Source organism: Danio aesculapii, chromosome 21 (assembly GCF_903798145.1).
Source record: "Danio aesculapii chromosome 21, fDanAes4.1, whole genome shotgun sequence".
Classification (NCBI taxonomy): Eukaryota; Metazoa; Chordata; class Actinopteri; order Cypriniformes; family Danionidae; genus Danio; species Danio aesculapii.
The window spans coordinates 46,592,674-46,613,195 of NC_079455.1; the positions used below are offsets into that span (position 1 = coordinate 46,592,674).

The 20,522-nt window shown below is 45.1% G+C and overlaps 2 protein-coding genes across 2 annotated transcripts in view; one reads left to right on the forward strand and one right to left on the reverse strand.

The window, feature by feature from the left end:
• dmgdh (dimethylglycine dehydrogenase) overlaps window positions 1-4,637 on the reverse strand; it is a 44,983-nt gene extending 40,346 nt beyond the window's left edge. The window contains exon 1 of the mRNA XM_056445714.1: window positions 4,606-4,637. Coding sequence (XP_056301689.1) covers window positions 4,606-4,622 — 17 coding nt within the window. The 5' untranslated portion in view covers window positions 4,623-4,637. The remainder of the gene's footprint in view (window positions 1-4,605) is intronic.
• The window catches only part of jmy (junction mediating and regulatory protein, p53 cofactor), a 20,301-nt gene extending 4,185 nt beyond the window's left edge, over window positions 1-16,116 (forward strand). The window contains exons 2-10 of the mRNA XM_056445713.1: window positions 1,152-1,325; window positions 8,962-9,112; window positions 9,242-9,411; window positions 10,917-11,082; window positions 11,513-11,697; window positions 11,827-11,910; window positions 12,014-12,100; window positions 12,403-12,901; window positions 15,712-16,116. Of these exons, the coding sequence (XP_056301688.1) occupies window positions 1,152-1,325; window positions 8,962-9,112; window positions 9,242-9,411; window positions 10,917-11,082; window positions 11,513-11,697; window positions 11,827-11,910; window positions 12,014-12,100; window positions 12,403-12,901; window positions 15,712-16,019 (1,824 nt within the window). The 3' untranslated portion in view covers window positions 16,020-16,116. The remainder of the gene's footprint in view (window positions 1-1,151; window positions 1,326-8,961; window positions 9,113-9,241; window positions 9,412-10,916; window positions 11,083-11,512; window positions 11,698-11,826; window positions 11,911-12,013; window positions 12,101-12,402; window positions 12,902-15,711) is intronic.
• Window positions 16,117-20,522: the final 4,406 nt, after the last annotated feature.

The following is a 20,522-nucleotide window of genomic DNA, read 5'->3' on the forward strand; positions in this document are numbered from 1 at the left end:
TCATTCACGCATCCTCATGCATATTAATGAGCAGAGAAGGACACGTCAGTCAGCTGATCATCAGCTGTCAATCAATCAGTGTGATCAGAACGAGTCAATAACAGCAGATCACAGTCAACCCAGAGTGATGGAAACCACCCAACAGCACTCAGGGGTTATGGCTGACAGTGTTTACAGTGTTCCTGATCACACTAACAGAGTCTTGATGAACAGAGTGTGTGTGTGTGTGTGTGTATGTGTGTGTGTGTGTGAACTCAGTGAAGGATCTGACTCAACTCAGCATCTACAGGTGTGTGTGTGTGTCTCTCTCTGTGTGTGTGTGTGTGTGTGTGTGTGTGTGTGTGTGTTGGAGGATCAGCAGTCTTTCATTCACCATCATTCATGCAGCAGCTGGGATTCAAATCACACAAAGGCAAAACAGACGAGTGTGCGTGTGTGTGTGTGTGTGTGTGTGTGTGTGTGTGTGTGTACCTGCTGTCTCATCACTACTGTAACGTGCTCACTCTCTGATCGCCACACACAACCACCACTCTTGTTTCCATGGCGACCAGTCGTCAAGGTAAACAGAGCCTCAGTGTTGAAGATGAATGGAGCAGTGTTTCAGTCTCACACACACACACACACACACACACACACACACACACACACACACACACACACGCACATGCACACACACACACACAGACTCGTTGATGTCAGAACAGCAGTGTTTACGACTCACTATGAACCACAAACACAAAAGATTCATTTACTCACTGTACAAACACAAGTGTGTGAGTTCCTCAGAGGATGAGTAGGATAACACACACACACACACACAATGAAAAACGACTGCAGTCACACACACACACACAATCATTCTTCTTTACTCACACACACACATACGCACTCTTACCCACACACAGACACTCATTAATTCACACAACCCTAACACACATAAACAATGACACACACACACACACACACACACACACACACACACACACACACACACACACACACACACACACACACACACACACACACACACACACACATCAACACATTCTGTCAGTAAAGCAACATGGTTTACAGTGAACGGCATTCTCTGAGTCAGCTGTGTGTGCTGTATAATGATCTGTGTGTGTGTGTGTGTGTGTGTGTGTGTGCAGCTCCTGGAGCAGCAGCGTGCAGTGGAGCGTATGGTGGAGCTGCTGCAGCTGTACAGTGAGCAGGACGAGGCGTACGGAGAGCTGGTGGAGGCCACGACCGAGCTCTACCATTACCTGCTGCAGCCCTTCAGAGACATGCGGGAGCTGGCCATGCTGCGCAGACAGCAGATCAAGGTGGACACACACACACACACACACATACACACACACACTGAGGGGGTACTCACACTAGGTACAGTTGAAAGCGCACTTGTTTTACAGAGTTAGCTTAGCAAAGCCTACAGTGGACGAAGTTTGGGGACTACAAGCAAACACATCCGGGCTTACACACATTCACCATGCAAGGGGCGTGGCCAGAGGCGCTGTAGTGTTCTAGCAGAGAAAGCTAAAATGGAGTCCGAACGCTGCTGTTCCCACAGAGCTGCTTCTGTATTTGAGCTTCCAGAGGACACGACACACAGACTGAAGAGCTGACAGGGTCATTTAATGATGTTCAGAGCGTTACAATACAGATATAGCGCTAGTGTTGGACAGAGGACAGCTCCAGAATCTCTCCAGCTCAGCTGAACTCTTCAGAACAGCAGCAGCTGAGGACTGAGGGTCCGTTTACACTAGTGTTTTAGTTTTACAGCAGCGTTTCAGAATGAGAACGATCAGCGTCCACACTAGCGTTACACCCAGCGTTGCTGAACAACTCCCTATCTACATTACACCACTGTAAATGCACATCACGTGACCACACACACACACACACACACACATCCACACTCTCTGGCATACACTGCAGCGTGCTTTAAGCACATCTACACATGAGAGCTGTGCATATCAGACTGTTCATTAAGGATCTCCTGCTGGATCTAATCTCAGTGTATTTGTTAAACGTGATCTTGAACTCATCTTGTTGTCTCTATCTGACCACATATTCCCAGACTTTGGTCTTCTGAATCCATCACTTGTTCTCAGGTGACGTGTTTTGGCTGATACAAGTAGCTCGCGGTCAGCTCACGTGTGATTTTGCGGCCACGAATACATCATTACATGAAGACAGAATGTTTATGTCATGTTTAAAAATTTCTCAGCAGTGGACTATTAAGAGATTGATCATGTTGCTTTAGTTCATTTTATCCCCTAGCTCAGTGGTCCTTAACTGCTCTGTGGATCAATTGGTAGCGGGCCGCACAAGACATCATTAATTATTAACGTTTTGTTTATTATTTGAGTATAAACAATCTTTATTTTGAAAAATGACCGTATTTGCTATGGGGAAAAGGAATGACCCAATGACATAATATTAGTAATATTAATAATATACTAATAATATTGACCTTATAATAGGTCTCAAAATATTTAAACCTGCTTTTATTCTAGCCGAAATAAAACAAATAAGCCTTTCTCCTAAAGAAAAAATATTAGAGGAAATACTGTGAAAAATTCCTTTGTTAAAGATAATTTGGGAAATATTTAAATATAAAAAAAATTCACAGGAGGCTGAATAATTGTGACTTAAACTGATAATCATTTTGAATAATCGTGATTACAATTATGACCAAAATAATCGGGATTATGAGTTTTCCCAGCCCTCCTAGATATAGTAATAAACACACCGTTTGCTTTATAACAATATTTTTTTGTCATCCTTATTCAAATTTACACGAGTGATAATATCATTAAATGTGGAGGCCTTACAATATTTTCCAGGGGAATAGGGGATCTCAGGCAAAAAAAGATTGGGAACCACTGAGCTACTTAATATTGAGGGAAAGCCCTAATCAGATGGTGAATGTCTGCAGCCGCCTCTGTTTTCAGATGTCTCTGTTTTCCCTCATCTGCACTGACACGGAGCAGCAGCGCTTTAGAATGAACACGGCCTCTCCAGCGTTTCCACTCAACCACCACAGCTTTGCTTAGGTAGCAGAAGGGGCGGAGCTATCAGGCGCTCATGTTGGATTACTTATTCTGGATTGTGAGAGCAATATTCTCCTCTGAGAGGGATTATAGCGCCTCCTGATGGTGAACCTGGTTATATTCACGGCAGGTATTATTTGGTAGTTTGGTCATTTATATATCAGGGACGACACTACATACATACACTATACTGCTACTGAGTGTGTAGAAGTACGTAGTGCATAGTGTGCGATGTGGGACACAGCAGAGGCACAGCATGTGCTAGTGGAGGTGTGATGCTTTACTGGTGATGTGGAGCCAATCCGCCAATCACAGCACATTATGTTAGCTGACCAATCAGAGCCTCTTGAGGGCGGGGCTTTGGTGTTGTGGTAGTGGTGTTGATGTTAGCAGAGCAGCTGTAGATAATCAGAGATATGAACACATGAGGTGATGTCTACAGGTGAACACACACTGCTCTGCATCTCACAAACACAACACAGCCTCACACACACACACACACACACACACACACACACACACACACACACACACACTGGAGCAGCGCTTTAATAAATCCATGTTAAACAATCCCTTAAAGTGAGGTCAGTTTCGGGCTCTCTTTACACTCACACTACAAGCGTACCGCACCAAAGCCCAAGTGAACCGCGCTCTGGCACATCCTCTTCCAAACGGGCCAGGGCCGGCCAACTGAACCACACGTGAGCCCGATTCAGAGCACTCACACTTCTCAAACAAACCAGGAAACGCGCCTGGGCATGGTTCTGATAGCCTAGTGTGAGTACACCCTGAGACACACACACATAATGAAGCACACACACTCTTCTTCTCTCTCTCTCCTTAACACACACTCCTCTTCTCTCTCCTCACACACACACACACACACACAGACCTGTATGCACCTGTATGCAAATGACCCTCTTGCTCGTTTCTACAGTTGGCCTGACAAACTGACAATTCAGGTTCCTGTGTGTGTGTGTGTGTGTGTGTGTGTGTGGGTGTGTGTGTGGGTGTGTGTGTGTGTGTGTGTGTGTGTTAGATGTCAGTAAAAATGAAAAACCCCATATTATTAACACAAAACATAGATGCAAATAATCTCCAGATTTGCGTGTGTGTATGTCTGTGTGTGTGTGTGTGAATGTATGTGTTCCTATCTCAGTATGTATGTGTGTGTATGTGTATGCCTGTGCACGTGTGTGTGTGTGTGTGTGTGTGTGTCTTAGTGTGTGTCTCAGTGTGTGTGTGCATGTCTGTATGTGTTTATGTTTGTCTCAGTGTGTGCGCGTGTGTGTGTGTATGTCTATGTGTGTGTGAGTTGAGCATATGGCCAGCGTGCGCTGCATCAATGAATGCATGAGAGTGAGTGAGTGAGTGAGTGAGGCATTATGGGATGGCAGATCCAGTGTCAGCCTTTAGAGGTGCACTGTGGGTATCACATTACCATACAGGAAATACAACAGCAGACAGCCAATAGGAAAACACTTACATTCTCTCTCTCTCTCACACACACACACACACACACACACACTACAGAAAATGCCTGTCTTACTGTAGATTGATGCTCATGTAAAGCTGCGCTGACAGCACACGTGTTCAGACGAGCTGCTCTGCCATCAGTGCCGTGTTCGTGTTCTTCACTGCTGTTATTGTGTAGCGGCTGCTTCATCATGTTTATCTGTTCTGTTTATTCTTCAGGACGGTGTGGGTGTGCCTCCAGTGCTGACTCACGTTAAATATAGTATTATTATTACTCAGTTTAGTCTTGTTCCCTGTCCAGATATCTACAAACTCTTAAATCAAGGAGCATTTCTAGACCAGCAGAAAATAGAGTTGTGTTCAGAAATAATGAGTCCACATGAAGAGAGTTTTACCTGTAAGCCTGGTTTATACTCCACGTGTCTGCTAGTTCACCTGAGTGTGCGCAGCGAATGTGATGTCTTTGCGCAGGTTCGCTTTGAGTGTGCGACATGATGTCTGCTGGTGGAGCGCGTGATTTTTTTTTGACACTCAAGTGAACAGTTCACGTGGTGCCACGTTTGATTTGAGTTGAATATGAAACACAGAACGCCTGTACACACACCTTTATGAGATAACCAGATGATCAATAACTCTTGGCTAGAAACTGCAACAGTGGGAGAGGAGGAAAGTTTTGTTTAAAGGTTTGGGAAAACCTGAGGGATGAGTCTGTTAAAGCCAACAGAGGCCATGGCACAAGTGGAGAGCCGAGTACACAATACAGAAATATGTTTCTCCAGCAGTCACAGGTTTAACACTGATGTGGATATTACACCATTTACCATTTAAAACTATTTAATACTCACTAAACTGTAATTAAGGAGCACATTATGTGTTTGATAACTGGAAATGAGTGTTTGAATCAGTTTACAGTATACTGATGGCCTGTTTCTCTAGGCTTTATTGGTGATGATGGTCAGGAATGTTGGACCAGTGTTGCCTTTTAGCATAAGAAGAGGACAGAAGCTAGCCAGACAGTAATGTGTGAATAGTGGAGCGGGCTTAATCTAAAAAAACATCTGGATTTTTACTAAGTGTACTTTTATTTGCTTTTATTCTTGCCATAATAAAAATATATTTGTAGAGTAACTCATGTCCTGTTGTCATATATATTTTAGTAAACTTTAATAGGTAGAACTGTCCGAGATATGAAAGAAAGCAAGTGATGCAGCAAAGTTTTTTTTAAACAAATCTTGAATGGTTATAAAAATCCTTATAATCATTATAATAATGTATAAAAACAATAAAAACCATTAGTTTAAAAATCAGTTCTTGAACGCGGCAAGAACTGAACTGAACTCTAGAACTGAGACTCAGAGCAAAGCAACACACATCAGTGATTCAGCATCTACATTTAATCATGTTCAAGAGCTTTAATATGTATTGATTAGATTATAAAGCTGAGCATTGTGCTGGAGTGCAGTGAGTGCACTATTCTGTGCATCTGATTGGCTGCAGTTACACTTCTGTCCTGTTTCGTCTGCTGCAAACAGCCCTAATGCTCATTGGAAACGGGGTGCAGAGTAACCTGCTCACCTAATGTTTTTGCTAATTAATAAGGTAATCAATAACCTCATGTGGAACTCTGAATCTGCGTCTCATTTCAGAGTCTGCTACTGTCCACCAGAGGTCGCATTTCAGTCACAGACGCATGCTTTGAGAGCCTTCATGACTGAATAAATGTAATGCGCTGTTTTCCACCATCTGGCAACCCGCTGTGCTGAAATCTAATTGGCTAAACTGGCAGTGGGCGGGGTTAAAGAGACCAAAACAAAGACAGATGCTCCGGCACGTAACGCACATGTTCACAGCAGAATATCTGACTTCAGCATTGAGTTTCAGATAAACAAGAGTGTTCACTGAGCATGTTTCAAAATATCTCCACACATATGATGCTGTTTTTATGATGCAGAAGAGTCAAACACTGACATACAGCAGCTTTAAACACAAGCAGAATAATCTGCCAATGAGGAGAGAAATATAATGTTATTTCAAAGGGAAAATAAGATTGTTCTGCTCACGCTATTGTCTGATTATTCTGCTTGTTTTAATGAAACTCTCTTCATTCTGACTCATTATTTCTGAACACAACACTAGATTTTCTGCACGTCTAGAAAAAACTTCTTGATTTCACAAATTGTAGATATCTGGACTGGAAACAAGACTAAACTCTGAGTACGGGGAGCTTTTTACAGTGTAGAGAGAGAGAGAGGTATTTTACACAGGACACGTGTGTGTGTGTGTGTGTGTGTGTGTGTGTGTGTGTGTGTGTGCGTGTGTGTGTGTGTGTGTGCGTGTGTGTGTGTGTGTGTGTGCTGTACGCAGCATCTGGTTCACATTAGTCTCTGCAGTACTGTAAGTGTGTTTAAACACTGAACATTCTGTTCCAGAAAACTGCACATGTACACACACACACACACACGCACACACCTCAGAGTCAGCATGTGTGTGTGTGTGTGTGTGTGTGTTTCTTTAGTGAACACAAGTGCTGAATTCACCAACAGATGACTCCTTTGAACTGAGAATCAGAAGGACTCATGAATCACTTTCCCACAATGCCTCGAGCTCTGTAAACTGTGTGTGTGTGTGTGTGTGTGTGTGTGTGCGTGTCTCGCCTGCTGTTTGAGTCCGTTAGACAGAAGTGCTGAGTGTGTTTGTTTAAGTGTCATTTTCACCTGTTGTTCGAGTCTGTTAAACTGTGTGTGTGTGTGTGTGTGTGTGTGTGTGTGTGTGTGTGTGTGTGTGTGTGTGTGTGTAATAACAGGATCTGGAGTGTCTCACACACTGCCTGAAGCACAGACAGCAGTGAATGAGCATGTATCAGTGATGTTTAGTCTGTTTTTGCTGCTGATGGTCTCTACATGTTTCTATAATGAACACGTGCGCATGCGTCTCTCTCAGACTGAGTATTGTGTGGATCAGTTGAGTTTGAGGAGAAGAGTCAGCGAGACTCGATGCTCCTCTGTGCTGCAGACGCAGATCAGTCCAATAATATGAGGAAAACTCCCTGTAGATCTGGATTATAGATGCATTATACTCGTCTGCACTACTATCATGTTCTTACTATTGCTGTGGTCCAGTGTGATAATGATGGAGCTGAGCTGAAAGGCAAATTCAGCATTCCTACTCTCACCTGTGCTCATGAGCTTTGGGTCTGACTGAAAGGACAAGATCTCAGGTACAAGTGTCTGAGATGAGTTTCCCTCACAGGGTGGCAGGGCGCACTCTTATAGACAGGGTGAGGAGCTCTGACACCCGGGAGGAGCTCAGAGTAGAGCCACTGCTCCTCCACAGCTGAGGTGGCTCGGGAATCTGTTTCAGATGCCTCCAGGACGCCTACCTAGGAAGCTGTTCCAGGCATGTCCCACCGGGAGGAGGCCTCGGGGAAGACCCAGGACAGACTGGAGGGACTATGTCTCTCGGCTGGCCTGGGAACTCCCCGGGATCCCCCCAGAGGAGCTGGAGGAAGTGTCTGGAGTTCTCTGAGGCTGCTATACTATTCCAGCATATGTTTTACACAGCAGATGCCCTTCCAGCTGCAACCTAGTACTGGGAAACACCCATACACACTCATTCACACTCATACACTACGGCCAGTTTAGTTGATCAGTTCCCCTATAGCGCATGTGTTTGGACTGTGGGGGAAACCGGAGCACCTGGAGGAAACCCACGCCAACACAGGGAGAACATGCAAACTCCACACAGAAACACCAACTGACCCAGCCGGGACTCGAACCAGCGACCTTCGTGCTGTGAGGACACAGTGTGACACCACTGAGCCACCGTGACTTCATCACTTAATTCTTTTTACTTTTAATTTCTTTCTCCATTTGCTTGTCTACAACATGCTTCAGGATTTAAGAGTTTCGAGATATTTCAACTGCACACTGGAGAATTTAAGAACGTAAATGAATCTTGCTGTGCACGATGCTGCTTTGAAGCACCCCAGTGTGTGTGTGTGTGTGTGTTTGCACTCAGCGGTGAACTGATGACCTTCACAGCCAATCACAGTCATTCCTGTTGAGCATGTGAACACAACAGCCAATCAGCAGTGTTTAAGTACAACAGCGCTCAAATTTTAGCGGGAAATCAACATGTTAAACAGGACCGATTAATACTGAACTTGATATATTGACAACACTACAGCAGACAGATATGAGTGTGTGTGTGTGTGTGTGTGTATGGATGAAGGTATTCACTGACGCTGATTGTCAGCTCCTGGAGGAGTGTGTGTTGTTGAGCGGAGGTTATCTGGGAATAACAGACCTTATAATGTCATGGCACAGGAGGATAATAGAGGAAAGCTATAATCCTGCTATATCCGGTCTGTTTAACTGATGGTGTGTGTGTGTGTGTGTGTGTGTGTGTGTGTGTGTGTGTGTGTGTTCAGATCTCTCTGGAGACGGAGCGTCTGGGCCCGCGGCGCGTGGAGTCTCTGCGCAGAGAAGATGAAGACTGGCAGAGGAAAGCACACACTGCTGTACTGTCCATACAGGACCTGACCGTCAAATACTTCGAGACCACTGCACGTGCTCAGAAGGGTGAGACACACACACACACTATACAACACACTACACATAACACACACTTACAACTACAGGACTGATAAATGTGAGCACTCGCAGTAATCACAGCCCATGTCTCTCTGTGTGTGTATGTGTGTGTGTTAGTGATGTACGAGCGCATGCGTGCAGACCAGAGGAAGTTCGGGAAGGCAGCGTGGGGAGCGGCGGTGGAGCGGATGGAGAGACTGCAGTACGCCGTCTCTAAAGAGACTCTACAGCTGATGAGGGCCAAAGAGATCTGCCTGGAGCAGCGCAAACACGGCCTGCGTGAAGAGGTACACACACACACACTCATAACACACACACACACAATCATAACACACACACTCTCACACTCACACTGAATAAAACCACTAATTATATCAAGTTATCTCCAGTTATCTCCATCAGTCTCGATACTGTCAGCTCCATTACCATCAGCTCTGTTATCATCAACTCCGATACCATTATCTCTGATACGGTCAGCTCCCATATGGTCAACTCTCTTACCGTCAACTCCGATATGTCAACTCCAATACCGTCAGCTCTGTTACGCCAGCTCAGATACAGTCAACGATGTTATCGGAAACTTTGTTACCGTCAGCTCCAATACCGTCAACTAAGTTATGTCAACTTCGAGACCGGCAGCTCCGAAACTGTCAACTCCGATATGTCAACTCTGTTACCGTCAACTTTGTCATCAACACTGTTACCGCCAACTGTTATCGTCAGCTCCAACACGGTCAACTCCGTTACCATCAAGTCTAATACCGTAAACTCAGATACCGTCAACTCTGCTATCGTAAACTTCATTACCCTCAGCTCCGATAGAGTCAACTTTCGTCAACTCCATTACCGTCATCTCTTACCGTCAGCTTCAATACCGTTAGCTCTGATACTGTCAGCTCTATTACTGTCAACTCTGTTACCGTCAACTCAGATACCGTAGGCTTCAAGACCGTCAGCTCCGATACCTCCAACTTTGATACCTTCAGCTCCGAAACCGTTAACTCCATTACCGTTAGCTCTGATACTGTCAACTCTGATATGTCAACTCTGTTACCGTCAGCTTCGTTATCATTTACTCTGTTACCGTCAACTCTGTTATCATCAGCTCCGACACGGTCAACTCCATTACCGTCAGCTCTGATACCGTCAGCTTCTATACGGTCACCTCCAATAAGTCAACTGCGATACCGTCAGCTCCGATATGTCAACTCTGTTATCATCAGCTCCGACACGGTCAACTCTGTTACCATCAACTTTTATACTGTCAGCTTCAATACCGTCAGCTCCGAAATGGTCAGCTCCGATACTTCAGCTCTGTTACCATCAACTCAGATACCATCAACTCTGTTATCGTAAGTTTTGTGGCCGTCAGGTCCGATACAGTCAAGTATGATACCGTCAGCTCCGAAACCATCAACTCAATTACCATCAGCTCCGATACCGTCAGCTCCGATACCGTCAGCTCCGTTACAGCTTAATATTTTAACAGTTTCAAATATTTTAAAGTTAAACAACAATTAACAATGAATTCAAATGTTACTCATCACATTTCAGCATCACACACTTGATGTTTATCTTTCCAGCTTGAGGAAAGTGAATGAAAACGTGCACACACACACACACACACACACACACTCTCGTATATACACAGGCGCACACAGACTTATATATATATACTCTTGTGCACTCACATATATAGACACACACACAGAGAGAGCATACTGTGATAGCGTTGCGGACTCTACTGGCTGCAGACACACACACACACACACTGACTGCGCGTGTGCTTCAGATGCAGGGTCTTCAGGGTGGCGAGGATGCGATGGTGCGTCTGGACCAGCTGGAGGCGCTGTACTATGAGCTCCAGTTGCAGCTCTACGAGATCCAGTTCGAGATCCTGAAGAACGAGGAGCTGCTGCTGACGGCACAACTGCAGAGCCTGCGCAGACAGATGAGTGGTGAGCACACACACACACACACACAGTCATACACACAGAGACAAACACGCACACTCACTCAGACGAATACATACACTGAGACAGACACACACACATGCACACAGAGACATACACACTACATGTTCCCTATACACATAGCGCCCACTGGTGACAGTATGCAGTACTGCAGCATTTAAGCACAGAGACTAAAGAAAATACACACTAATAACCCACAAAATAAATCAATGAAAAATGAAAACAAGTCACTGTTTTTGACTGTTACGACACACACACACACACACACACAGAGACAATCACACACACACACATATATACACAAACACACACAGACATTATAATAATTATGTGTGTGTAGTAATAATTGTGTATCCATGTCATTATAATAATTATAATTATGTGTGTGTGTGTGTGTGTGTGTGTGTATGTGTAGAGAGGCAGGAGGAGGTGGTTTACTACGACACCTTCGAGAGTCCGGACGCCATGAGGGCCACGGAGGATCCAGCGCAGCCGCAGACGCCTCGAGACGACATCAGCAAACTGCAGCAGCGCACACGCCAGCTGGAGGCGCGCAGGGGACGCATCACTGCCAAGAAAGCCTACCTCAAGAACAAGAAGGTCACACACACACTCACTTTCTCATTCACTCACTCACACACACACACACACACACACACACACACACACACACACACACACACACACACACACACACATACAGACTGACGGTGGCGTGTCTCTCTGCAGGAGATCTGCATCATCAACCACACACAGAAGCTGCAGCAGCGTCAGGCCGGAGCTCACGGCGTTTCCCAGCAGCCTCTGCTTCAGGTGCAGCTCCATACACACACACACACACACTCCTGAAAATGAAGACCAGTTCGATGTTGACCTGTGTGTGTGTGCGTGAATATATTTGTGTGTGTGTGTGCAGGATGAAGAGGACGAGGAGGAGCAGCGTCTGTCCAGAGTCAGTCAGGAGAGGCAGAGAACACTGGACCGACTGCGCAGCTTCAAACAGGTCTCACACACACACACACACACACACACACAATGACACGCACTTTCACACACAGATTACCACAAACACACACAATAACACATGCATACACAGACTAACACACACACACACAATAACACATGCACACACACACACACACACACTCAGAATCCAGTGTGTATGAGAGTGGTCTCGATCAGCTGACCCTCCTGCAGCTCCTCTTCAGTCTGCAGCTCATCTCTGGTCTGATAACAGTTAAATCTCTAATTCACCTTCTGATGTAGATATGAAGCACTAACGCTGAGCTCTGATTGGATGTGCAGCGTTATCCAGGTCAGGTGACTCTGAAGTCGACTCGTCTGCGTCTGGCGTTCTCCAGGAAGAAGGCGCTGCGGGCGGAGCAGATGCAGACGCAGCCGCAGACGCAGGCCGCTAGCGTTCAGACGGACGACGCTCCGGCTCCTCTTGAACATCTGTCTGCGGTGCCGGAGCTGTGCAGACCCGACAGCTTCATGTCCCTCCCCCCGATGGGCGGAGCTGTCGCAGAGGCCCCGCCCCCACCTGCGCTCGCATCACTTCCTTCAACCCGAGAGCTGCTGCTGCTGGACTCCTCCACGTCCCCCATGTCTCCGCCCCCACCGCCGCCTCCTCCGCCCCCACCGCCGCCCCCTGCATTGGAGGACACGCCCCCTAGGAGCCCGCCGGAGCCCCAGAGTCCCCTCGGGCCCTTCAGCGCACGCTTCTTTGACAGCAGCCAACTGCTGAACGCACGCAAGAAACTGAGGAAGACGGCCTCACTGGAGTCCAGCCAGTGGAGGAGAGGTGAGAACACACACACACACACACACACACACACACACACACACGCTAGATGTGTAACGGTACATTGCAGTCATGGTTCAGTACAACAGGATTAAGAACAAATGTCCAGTGCTCATTTGAACAGGCAGAAGTGTTCTGCCACAACTGAACAACCACAACAAACTCAAATAACATCTAGAAGAATCTAAACTAGCGAGTATACCAGGTAAAACACTGATGTTTACATGCTGAAATATACCTTATAGCTATAGAAATCACAACCTCAAATCAGAATAAGAGTGGAAAACACAAATCAAAACAGAAAGTAGTGATTTCTAGATTTACTCTGACTTATATTTATTTGCAGACGATATGAGCACACAATATTTGCTGTTGTGTCTGCTCAGCTTCAGTTCATCTGTAAATCTCCATCCTCTCCTGTCAGTCAGAGCTGCAACACACTCCAGAAACAGTGACAGGAGCAGTTTAGGGCAGTGATCAGGTGAACTGCTGAATAATGATGTGACACAGGTGATGTCTACAGGTGAGTGTGATTATGATCTGCTAATAAAGCAGCATCAGTAAAGGTCTAGTCCTTTAGGAGCAGAGATGGGCCGAGGATCGCCACTTGAACTGTTTAAACACAATGTTCCTCAGAGAAAGAGGAAGACATGTGGATATTTCAGCTTCAACAGTGCAGAACATCATTAAAGATTGAAGAATCTGGAGGAGTTTCAGTGCGTAAAGGACAAGAGCGCAAGCCTAAGCTGAACAACCGTGACCTCCGACCCCTCAGGGGGCGCTGCATCAAGAATCCTCATTCATCTATAAGCCAGATCAGCACATGGGCTCAGGACTACTGCGGTAAACCGTTGTCAAGCACCACAATACAGAGTCACATCCACTAATGCCAGTCAAAACTGTACTGTGCCAAAAGGAAGCCCTATGTTAACAGTGTCCAGAAATGCCACCCACTTCTCTGGGCTCGGAGGAATCTGGGATGGACCATCACACAGTGGAGACGTATACAGTATTTCAGCTGTTTTTAGGAGAAATGGGCGCTGTGTGCTACGAACCAAAGAAGAAAAGGATCATCCAGACTGTTACCAGCAACAAGTCTAAAAGCCAGAGTCTCATAACTCAGATACCGTCAACTCTGCTATTGTCAGCTCTCCAATACGTCAGCTCTGTTACCGTCAACTTCGTTACCGTCAGCTCCGTTACCGTCAGCTCCGTTACCGTCAGCTCCGAAATGGTCAGCTCTATTACTGTCAACTCTGTTACCGTCAACTCAGATACCGTAGGCTTCAAGATCGTCAGCTCCGATACCTCCAACTTTGATACCTTCAGCTCCGAAACCGTTGACTCCATTACCATTAGCTCTGATACTGTCAGCTCTGATAAATCAACTCCGTTACCATCAGCTCAGTTACCGTCAGCTCCGTTACCGTCAGCTCTGATACTGTTAGCTCCATTATCATCAGCTCTGATACCTCAATTCAGTTACCGTCAGCTCCGTTACCGTCAACTCCGTTACTGTCAGCTCCGTTACTGTCAGCTCTGTTACTGTCACCTCCGTTACTGTCAGCTCCGATACATCAACTCCATTACTGTCACCTCCGTTACTGTCAGCTCCGATACCGTCAGCTCTGATACATCAGCTCCGTTACTGTCCACTTTATTACCGTCAGCTCCGATACCGTCAGCTCCGTTACTGTCAGCTCTGATACATCAACTCCGTTACTGTCAGCTCCGTTACCGTCAACTCCGTTACTGTCAGCTCTGATACATCAACTCCGTTACTGTCAGCTCCGTTACCGTCAACTCCGTTACTGTCAGCTCTGATACATCAACTCCGTTACTGTCAGCTCTGATACATCAACTCCGTTACTGTCAGCTCCGTTACTGTCAACTCCGTTACTGTCAGCTCTGATACATCAACTCCGTTACTGTCAGCTCCGATACCGTCAGCTCTGATACATCAACTCCGTTACTGTCCACTTAATTACCGTCAGCTCCGATACCATCAGCTTCATTACCGTCAACTCTGTTGTCGTCAAATCTGTTACCGTCAACTCTAATACTGTCAACTTTGGAGAAATGGACGCTTTGTGGTCCGAACCACAAAAAGGATCATCCAGACTGTTACCAACAACAAGTCCAAAAGCCAGGGTCTGTCATGGTCAGGGGTTGTGCCAGTGCTCTTGACAAAGATAACTACAGAGAGATTCTGGAGCACAACATGCTGCCTTCTTCCCCAGGGACGCCCATACATATGTCAACAAGACAATGCAGAACCACATTACAGAGTTCTGCTGCAGAGGAAGAGGAGACTGGACTGGCCTGCCTGCAGTCCCGACCTGTCTCTAATAGAGAATGTGTGGTGCATTATGAAGTACTGTTGTCCACCTTAAGACTTGTTTGCAGGACAGAATTACCCCTGACACACTTCATCACTCGGTGTCTTCAGTCTCTAAATGTCTTTAAGTGTTCTGAAGAGGAACGGCAGCACTACACAGTGGTAAACGTTTTACTGGTACAGCTGTTTCTGAAATGTTGCAAGAACCAAAATGGCAATACGTGTTGATTTAGAAAAAACAGTGTTTGGATGAAGGTGTTTACTGATCAGTTCCCGGGTGGGTCTGTGTTATTGAGCCGAGGTTATCTGGGAATAACACACCTTGGAATGTCACGACTGACCAATGAGAATCCAGCATTCCACACAGCCACATAGTAATCTGTGATGGCGACCGCCTACATGTGCTTTAAACCTTACATAAAGCAGCAATCCAGTTGATGATGATGATTTGTGTGTGTGTGTGTGTGCGCAGCGAGCTCCCCCATGGACGAGGTTCTGGCCAGTCTCAAGCGGGGCAGTTTCCACCTGCGGAAGGCTGAGCTGCGGGTTCTGGCTCCGGATCCGGACGAGGACGACGGGAACAACATCCTGGCTCAGATCCGCAAGGGAGTGAAGCTGCGGAAGGTGCGGCGGCAGGAGCGCAGCGCTAGAGCCATCATGGCGGATTCAGCAGATCCACTGACGCGCAGCATCCACGAGGCCCTGCGGCGCATTAAAGAGGCGTCGCCCGAGTCTGAGTCTGAGGACGACACGCCCACTGCCACCGACTGGGAGAGCTGAGACACACACACACACACACACACACACACACACACACACTCTCTCCTGCATCTGTGTGTATTTTACAGTCCATACACACACACACACACACACACACACACACACACACACACCTGCATCTGTGTGTCAGTGTTTATTAGGGTCCATACACACACTCTACTGCATCTGTGTATGTGTGTTTATCTTACAGTCTACACACACACACACGCATCTATGTGTGTGTGTGTGTGTATTTTAGGGTCCATATACACAATCAAGTGTGTGTTTATCGTACTGTACTGTATCTTACTGTATACCTTACACACACACACCTCCATCTGTGTGTATCTCACAGTATATATACACAATCTACTGCGTGTGTGTGTGTGTGTATGTGCACACACACATACACCTGCATCTGTGTGAGTGCATTTTAGGGTCCATACACACACTTTACTGCATCGGTGTGTGTCTCATGGTCCACACACACTCACTTGTGCATCTGTGTGTGTGTGTTTGTGTGTGGACCGTAATACACACACACACACACAGATGCCAGAGTGAGTGGACTGTAATACACACACTCTTTTGCGTGAGCGTGTGTCTCACTGTCCACACACACATCCACACACACAATCTTGCATGTGTGTGTGTGTGTGTATATCTTACAGCCCACACACACACTGTGTTATCAGCAGTGTCTCGTCTTCATTAGTCTGGTGGTCTTCTCTCTGTGTGTCTCAGTGTTTGAGGGACGCAGAGCTTTCAGTCGAGCCTCAGACGCTTCACAGAACAGAACCGTGGAATAATTGACAATACTCTGGAGACTTTTTACATTTACAATGAAAAATGAAGTTAAACAGTGTAATAGTGTGTAAGGAATAACTGATGATGTGCTCCTGAACACACACCTCCTCCTCCTCCTGTTGTAGCTGTGTAATAACTCTAATCATCCAGCGGAGGGATTTGGAGCTGCTCTAAAGCTGCCGGAACTACTTTAGCTGTGCCTTTATCTGATAAACACCTGAGAGTGACCATATTTCTGATTATCATCAATTTCTCTGCTAATAAAACAGTTTCTACCATAATGCATCACTATTCATATTAGTACTGTAGTTGCATTTTTGTTCAATGTTCGTGTTAAATTAACACTTTTATTCATCAAATATGCCTTAAATATACTGAAATGACAGTAAACACATAATAAAGGCGACAGAAGATTAAATATCAAAGAAATTCAGTTCTTCAGAGCTTTCTCTTCATCAGTTTTCACCTAAATCTGAAGCAGCATGACTGTTTTCAACACTGACCATAATAATCAGACATGTTTGATGATCATCAACTGCTCATATTATACTGATTTCTGTTTTACATCTTAAATAGAATTACTATTTTACAGTATATTTGCATAGAAAACCGCTATTATAAACGTCTGCTGAACGCTGCACTCTGATTGGCTGATGGTCACTCGCAGGTCTGTGGTTATTGTCAGTTAAGGCACAGCTAAAGTAGTTCCGGCAGCTTAAGAGCGCATTACAGCTCCATATCACTCCGCTGAATGATTAGAGTTATTTCACATTTGACACTGAAGATCCAGTGTACATCAGCGAGATTAATGACTGTTTACGATGAATTCACATAGACAATAGTGCAGGTTAATAAGAAGATTTTTTACTGTATTTTAGGTCAAACAGATGCAGTCTTGTGGTCTTCTGACAACAGAATTATACTGAACCAAGAAGCATTTACTAGACAAGTAAAAACATTGGGCTCTATCTTAAGACCCGGCGCAATAGGATGCAAGGTGTGATTTGATGCTATTTTCAGTCCAGCGCAACTGTCATTTTCATGTTTTGTGCCACTGTAGTTTAAATCGTGACTCCATCTGCGCCGCTCTGCAGACTCATGTGTGTGTGCTGCTCTATAAAGGAGGTGTGTGAAGGCGCATTGTTGGAGCGCTGCTATTCTGAGGAGCTGAAATAGACCAACAGCACCACTGACCAACTAAAGCTGCTCTATAGTCCAGCAGAGTGTGTTAGTTATACAGCTGAAACACACACACACTGCTGAACACACACAGGATGATCAGCAACACACACACACACACATATCTTTACAGATGAACACAATTAAAATGATCCAGAAATGATGATGTTCTCCATCAATATAAACACCACTGCCTCCAGGCCTTCTTCACCTCGGGGGGCTTCTTCAGTTCAGTCATGACCATCTGCATCTGTATAATGTGATTATTATCAGCAGGATTATTGATTATCTGCAGATTTAGATCTGTTTTAATAAACACACGTGTAGATGTGTCCAGCTGTGGGGTTTTGGAGACGTCTGCATCACCATATGGGTCATCAGAACAGGACGTGTGTGTGTGTGTGGATATAACTCAGTGTTTTGACCACACTTCATTATTATTGTTCATTTATTCCTCTGCTGGAGATCAGAACTGATTTTAGGAATAGTTTAGATCAAATCTCTGCTCTTAATAAAGGAGATTAAACATGTGGGCTGATGGATGTGTTCAGTGGAGGGAGTCTCCAGCGTTTCCTCACTCCACCAAAGTAAAGGAGTAAAGAGGAAAGAGAAAGTAAAGAGGCTGAATGGAGGAGGCTGGTTCTTTATCCTCGCGCTGCAGATGCTCTGTTTAACTGTGTTCTCGCTAGTGAAGCGTTCAGTTTTTACACTTATAAAGTCGCCATGTAAATATTGAATCCTCCATGGAGCGACGCAACTGACTCTTAAAGGGAATGAGAGACGAGACTCTGATTGGTTTAATGCAGGTTATGATCTAAACACAGCCAGAACTCATGAAGAGAATCAGCACAGCCCTGTTAGACCATGCGCCGGGAGCAGAGCGGATTATTCCATCCGTAAAACAGCAGAAGTGGATTCAGACAGGCTCTTAATGCTTTTGTGCCATGAGATATAGACTCGTGCCTAGATCGTTAAAATAGAGCCCTCAGTCTTGCTTTCAGAAATAAGCCAAAAGTAAGTGGGTTTTACCCTAAAACAAGCTCAATCATCTGACAATGGGGTGAGTGAAATAATTTATTTCAAACCAAAATCAAGATTATTTAGCTAACCTCATTGGCAGATTATTATTATTAGTTTTAAAAGGCAGCTGTTATGCAGAAATCAGCTGTGTGTGTGTGTGTGTGTGTGTGTGTGTGTCAGCAGTGAGTGTATCTCCAGCCTGTAGTGGTGAACATGAATGAATTGTGTTTGTTCTAATCAGACTTGATGAATGAAACACTTTGATTGACATTCTCCTTTTGTACGTGTCATCAGAGCCCCGCCCACTAGTGCTCATCATCTCTCCATCTCATTAGCATAAACAGCAGCCCTGAGTGAGAAGCAGCCGTCTGTCCATTAGCCATTAGAGTGTTTGAGCTGCTGAAGATAATGTCAGCATAGACTAAGAGGATTCTAGATGTGGAGTTTTAGATGAACAGCGACAGGAGTCTCCATAGACTGACAGAAGCATCTGTAGCTCCGCCCTCTTCTGAAAAGAGCACAATCTCATTTGCATTTAAAGCGACAGTCACCAAAACACCACAATTAGGATTAAAGCCTGAAAGGGTCAGTTTCAGAGAGACAGAGGACATTATCTGTGTGATATTCTCAGCTCAAACACACACACAACCTCCAGACACAGCAGAGCTGCATTTACAGCTGATTAGGTCTTCTTTTAAGCTAAAAGCCCTTCATTTTGACTCATTATTTCTGAAGACAATAGTTTGTACTCGTCTGGTAAATGCTTCTTGATTTCAGTATTCGGATGTGAAGCAAGACTAAACTCTGAATAAGACAGCATCATCTGCAGTGGATTATTGTCCATTATTCCACTGTTATTGACGTCCTCATCAGCCAATCTCCTGTAGACATGCCCTGACCTCCTGCTGTCTGAATAACTCCTGTTATTAACCCACTCTTGAGTTGCTGGTCTTCTGTTGTTCAGCGGCTGTTTAATGAAGGCTGGCGGTGTCCCATGATGCCGCTGTGCGTTACTGTGGCCACATCACCTGTACTGTATTTAGCTTTTGATATATCTCTCTCTGTATTTTTCTTTCTTTGTTTGTTTTCTTCATATGAGTTGTTGTGTATGTTCTATGCATTCTTCAATGGAGCCTACTCTCCTGAACACTACAGTGGTGACGCTAGCAGATGAACGCTAGCCAACAACGTGTGCAATACCATTCTAGCAAACCCATCGCATGTCTGCCTGAAGGACACATGTATTTATTATTATTACTGAGTTCTACAACTAAATATTTAAACATGTAAAGCAATAGCACTCAAATGTACAATGATTTGGTGTGTGTTTTTTTTGAGACTCGAATCTTCCTGCTTTTACTCTGCTTTTCCAGACATTACTCCTCTAATAGTTATTTTCGATTTGCATTTTCCCCTTACGTAAATAAAGTTTCAGAGAAAACCCTTTGCTTGTGTGGGTGATCTGTTAAAGAGAACAGTCAGATGTATTATTATCATTATTAATTATATTTAGTGCAA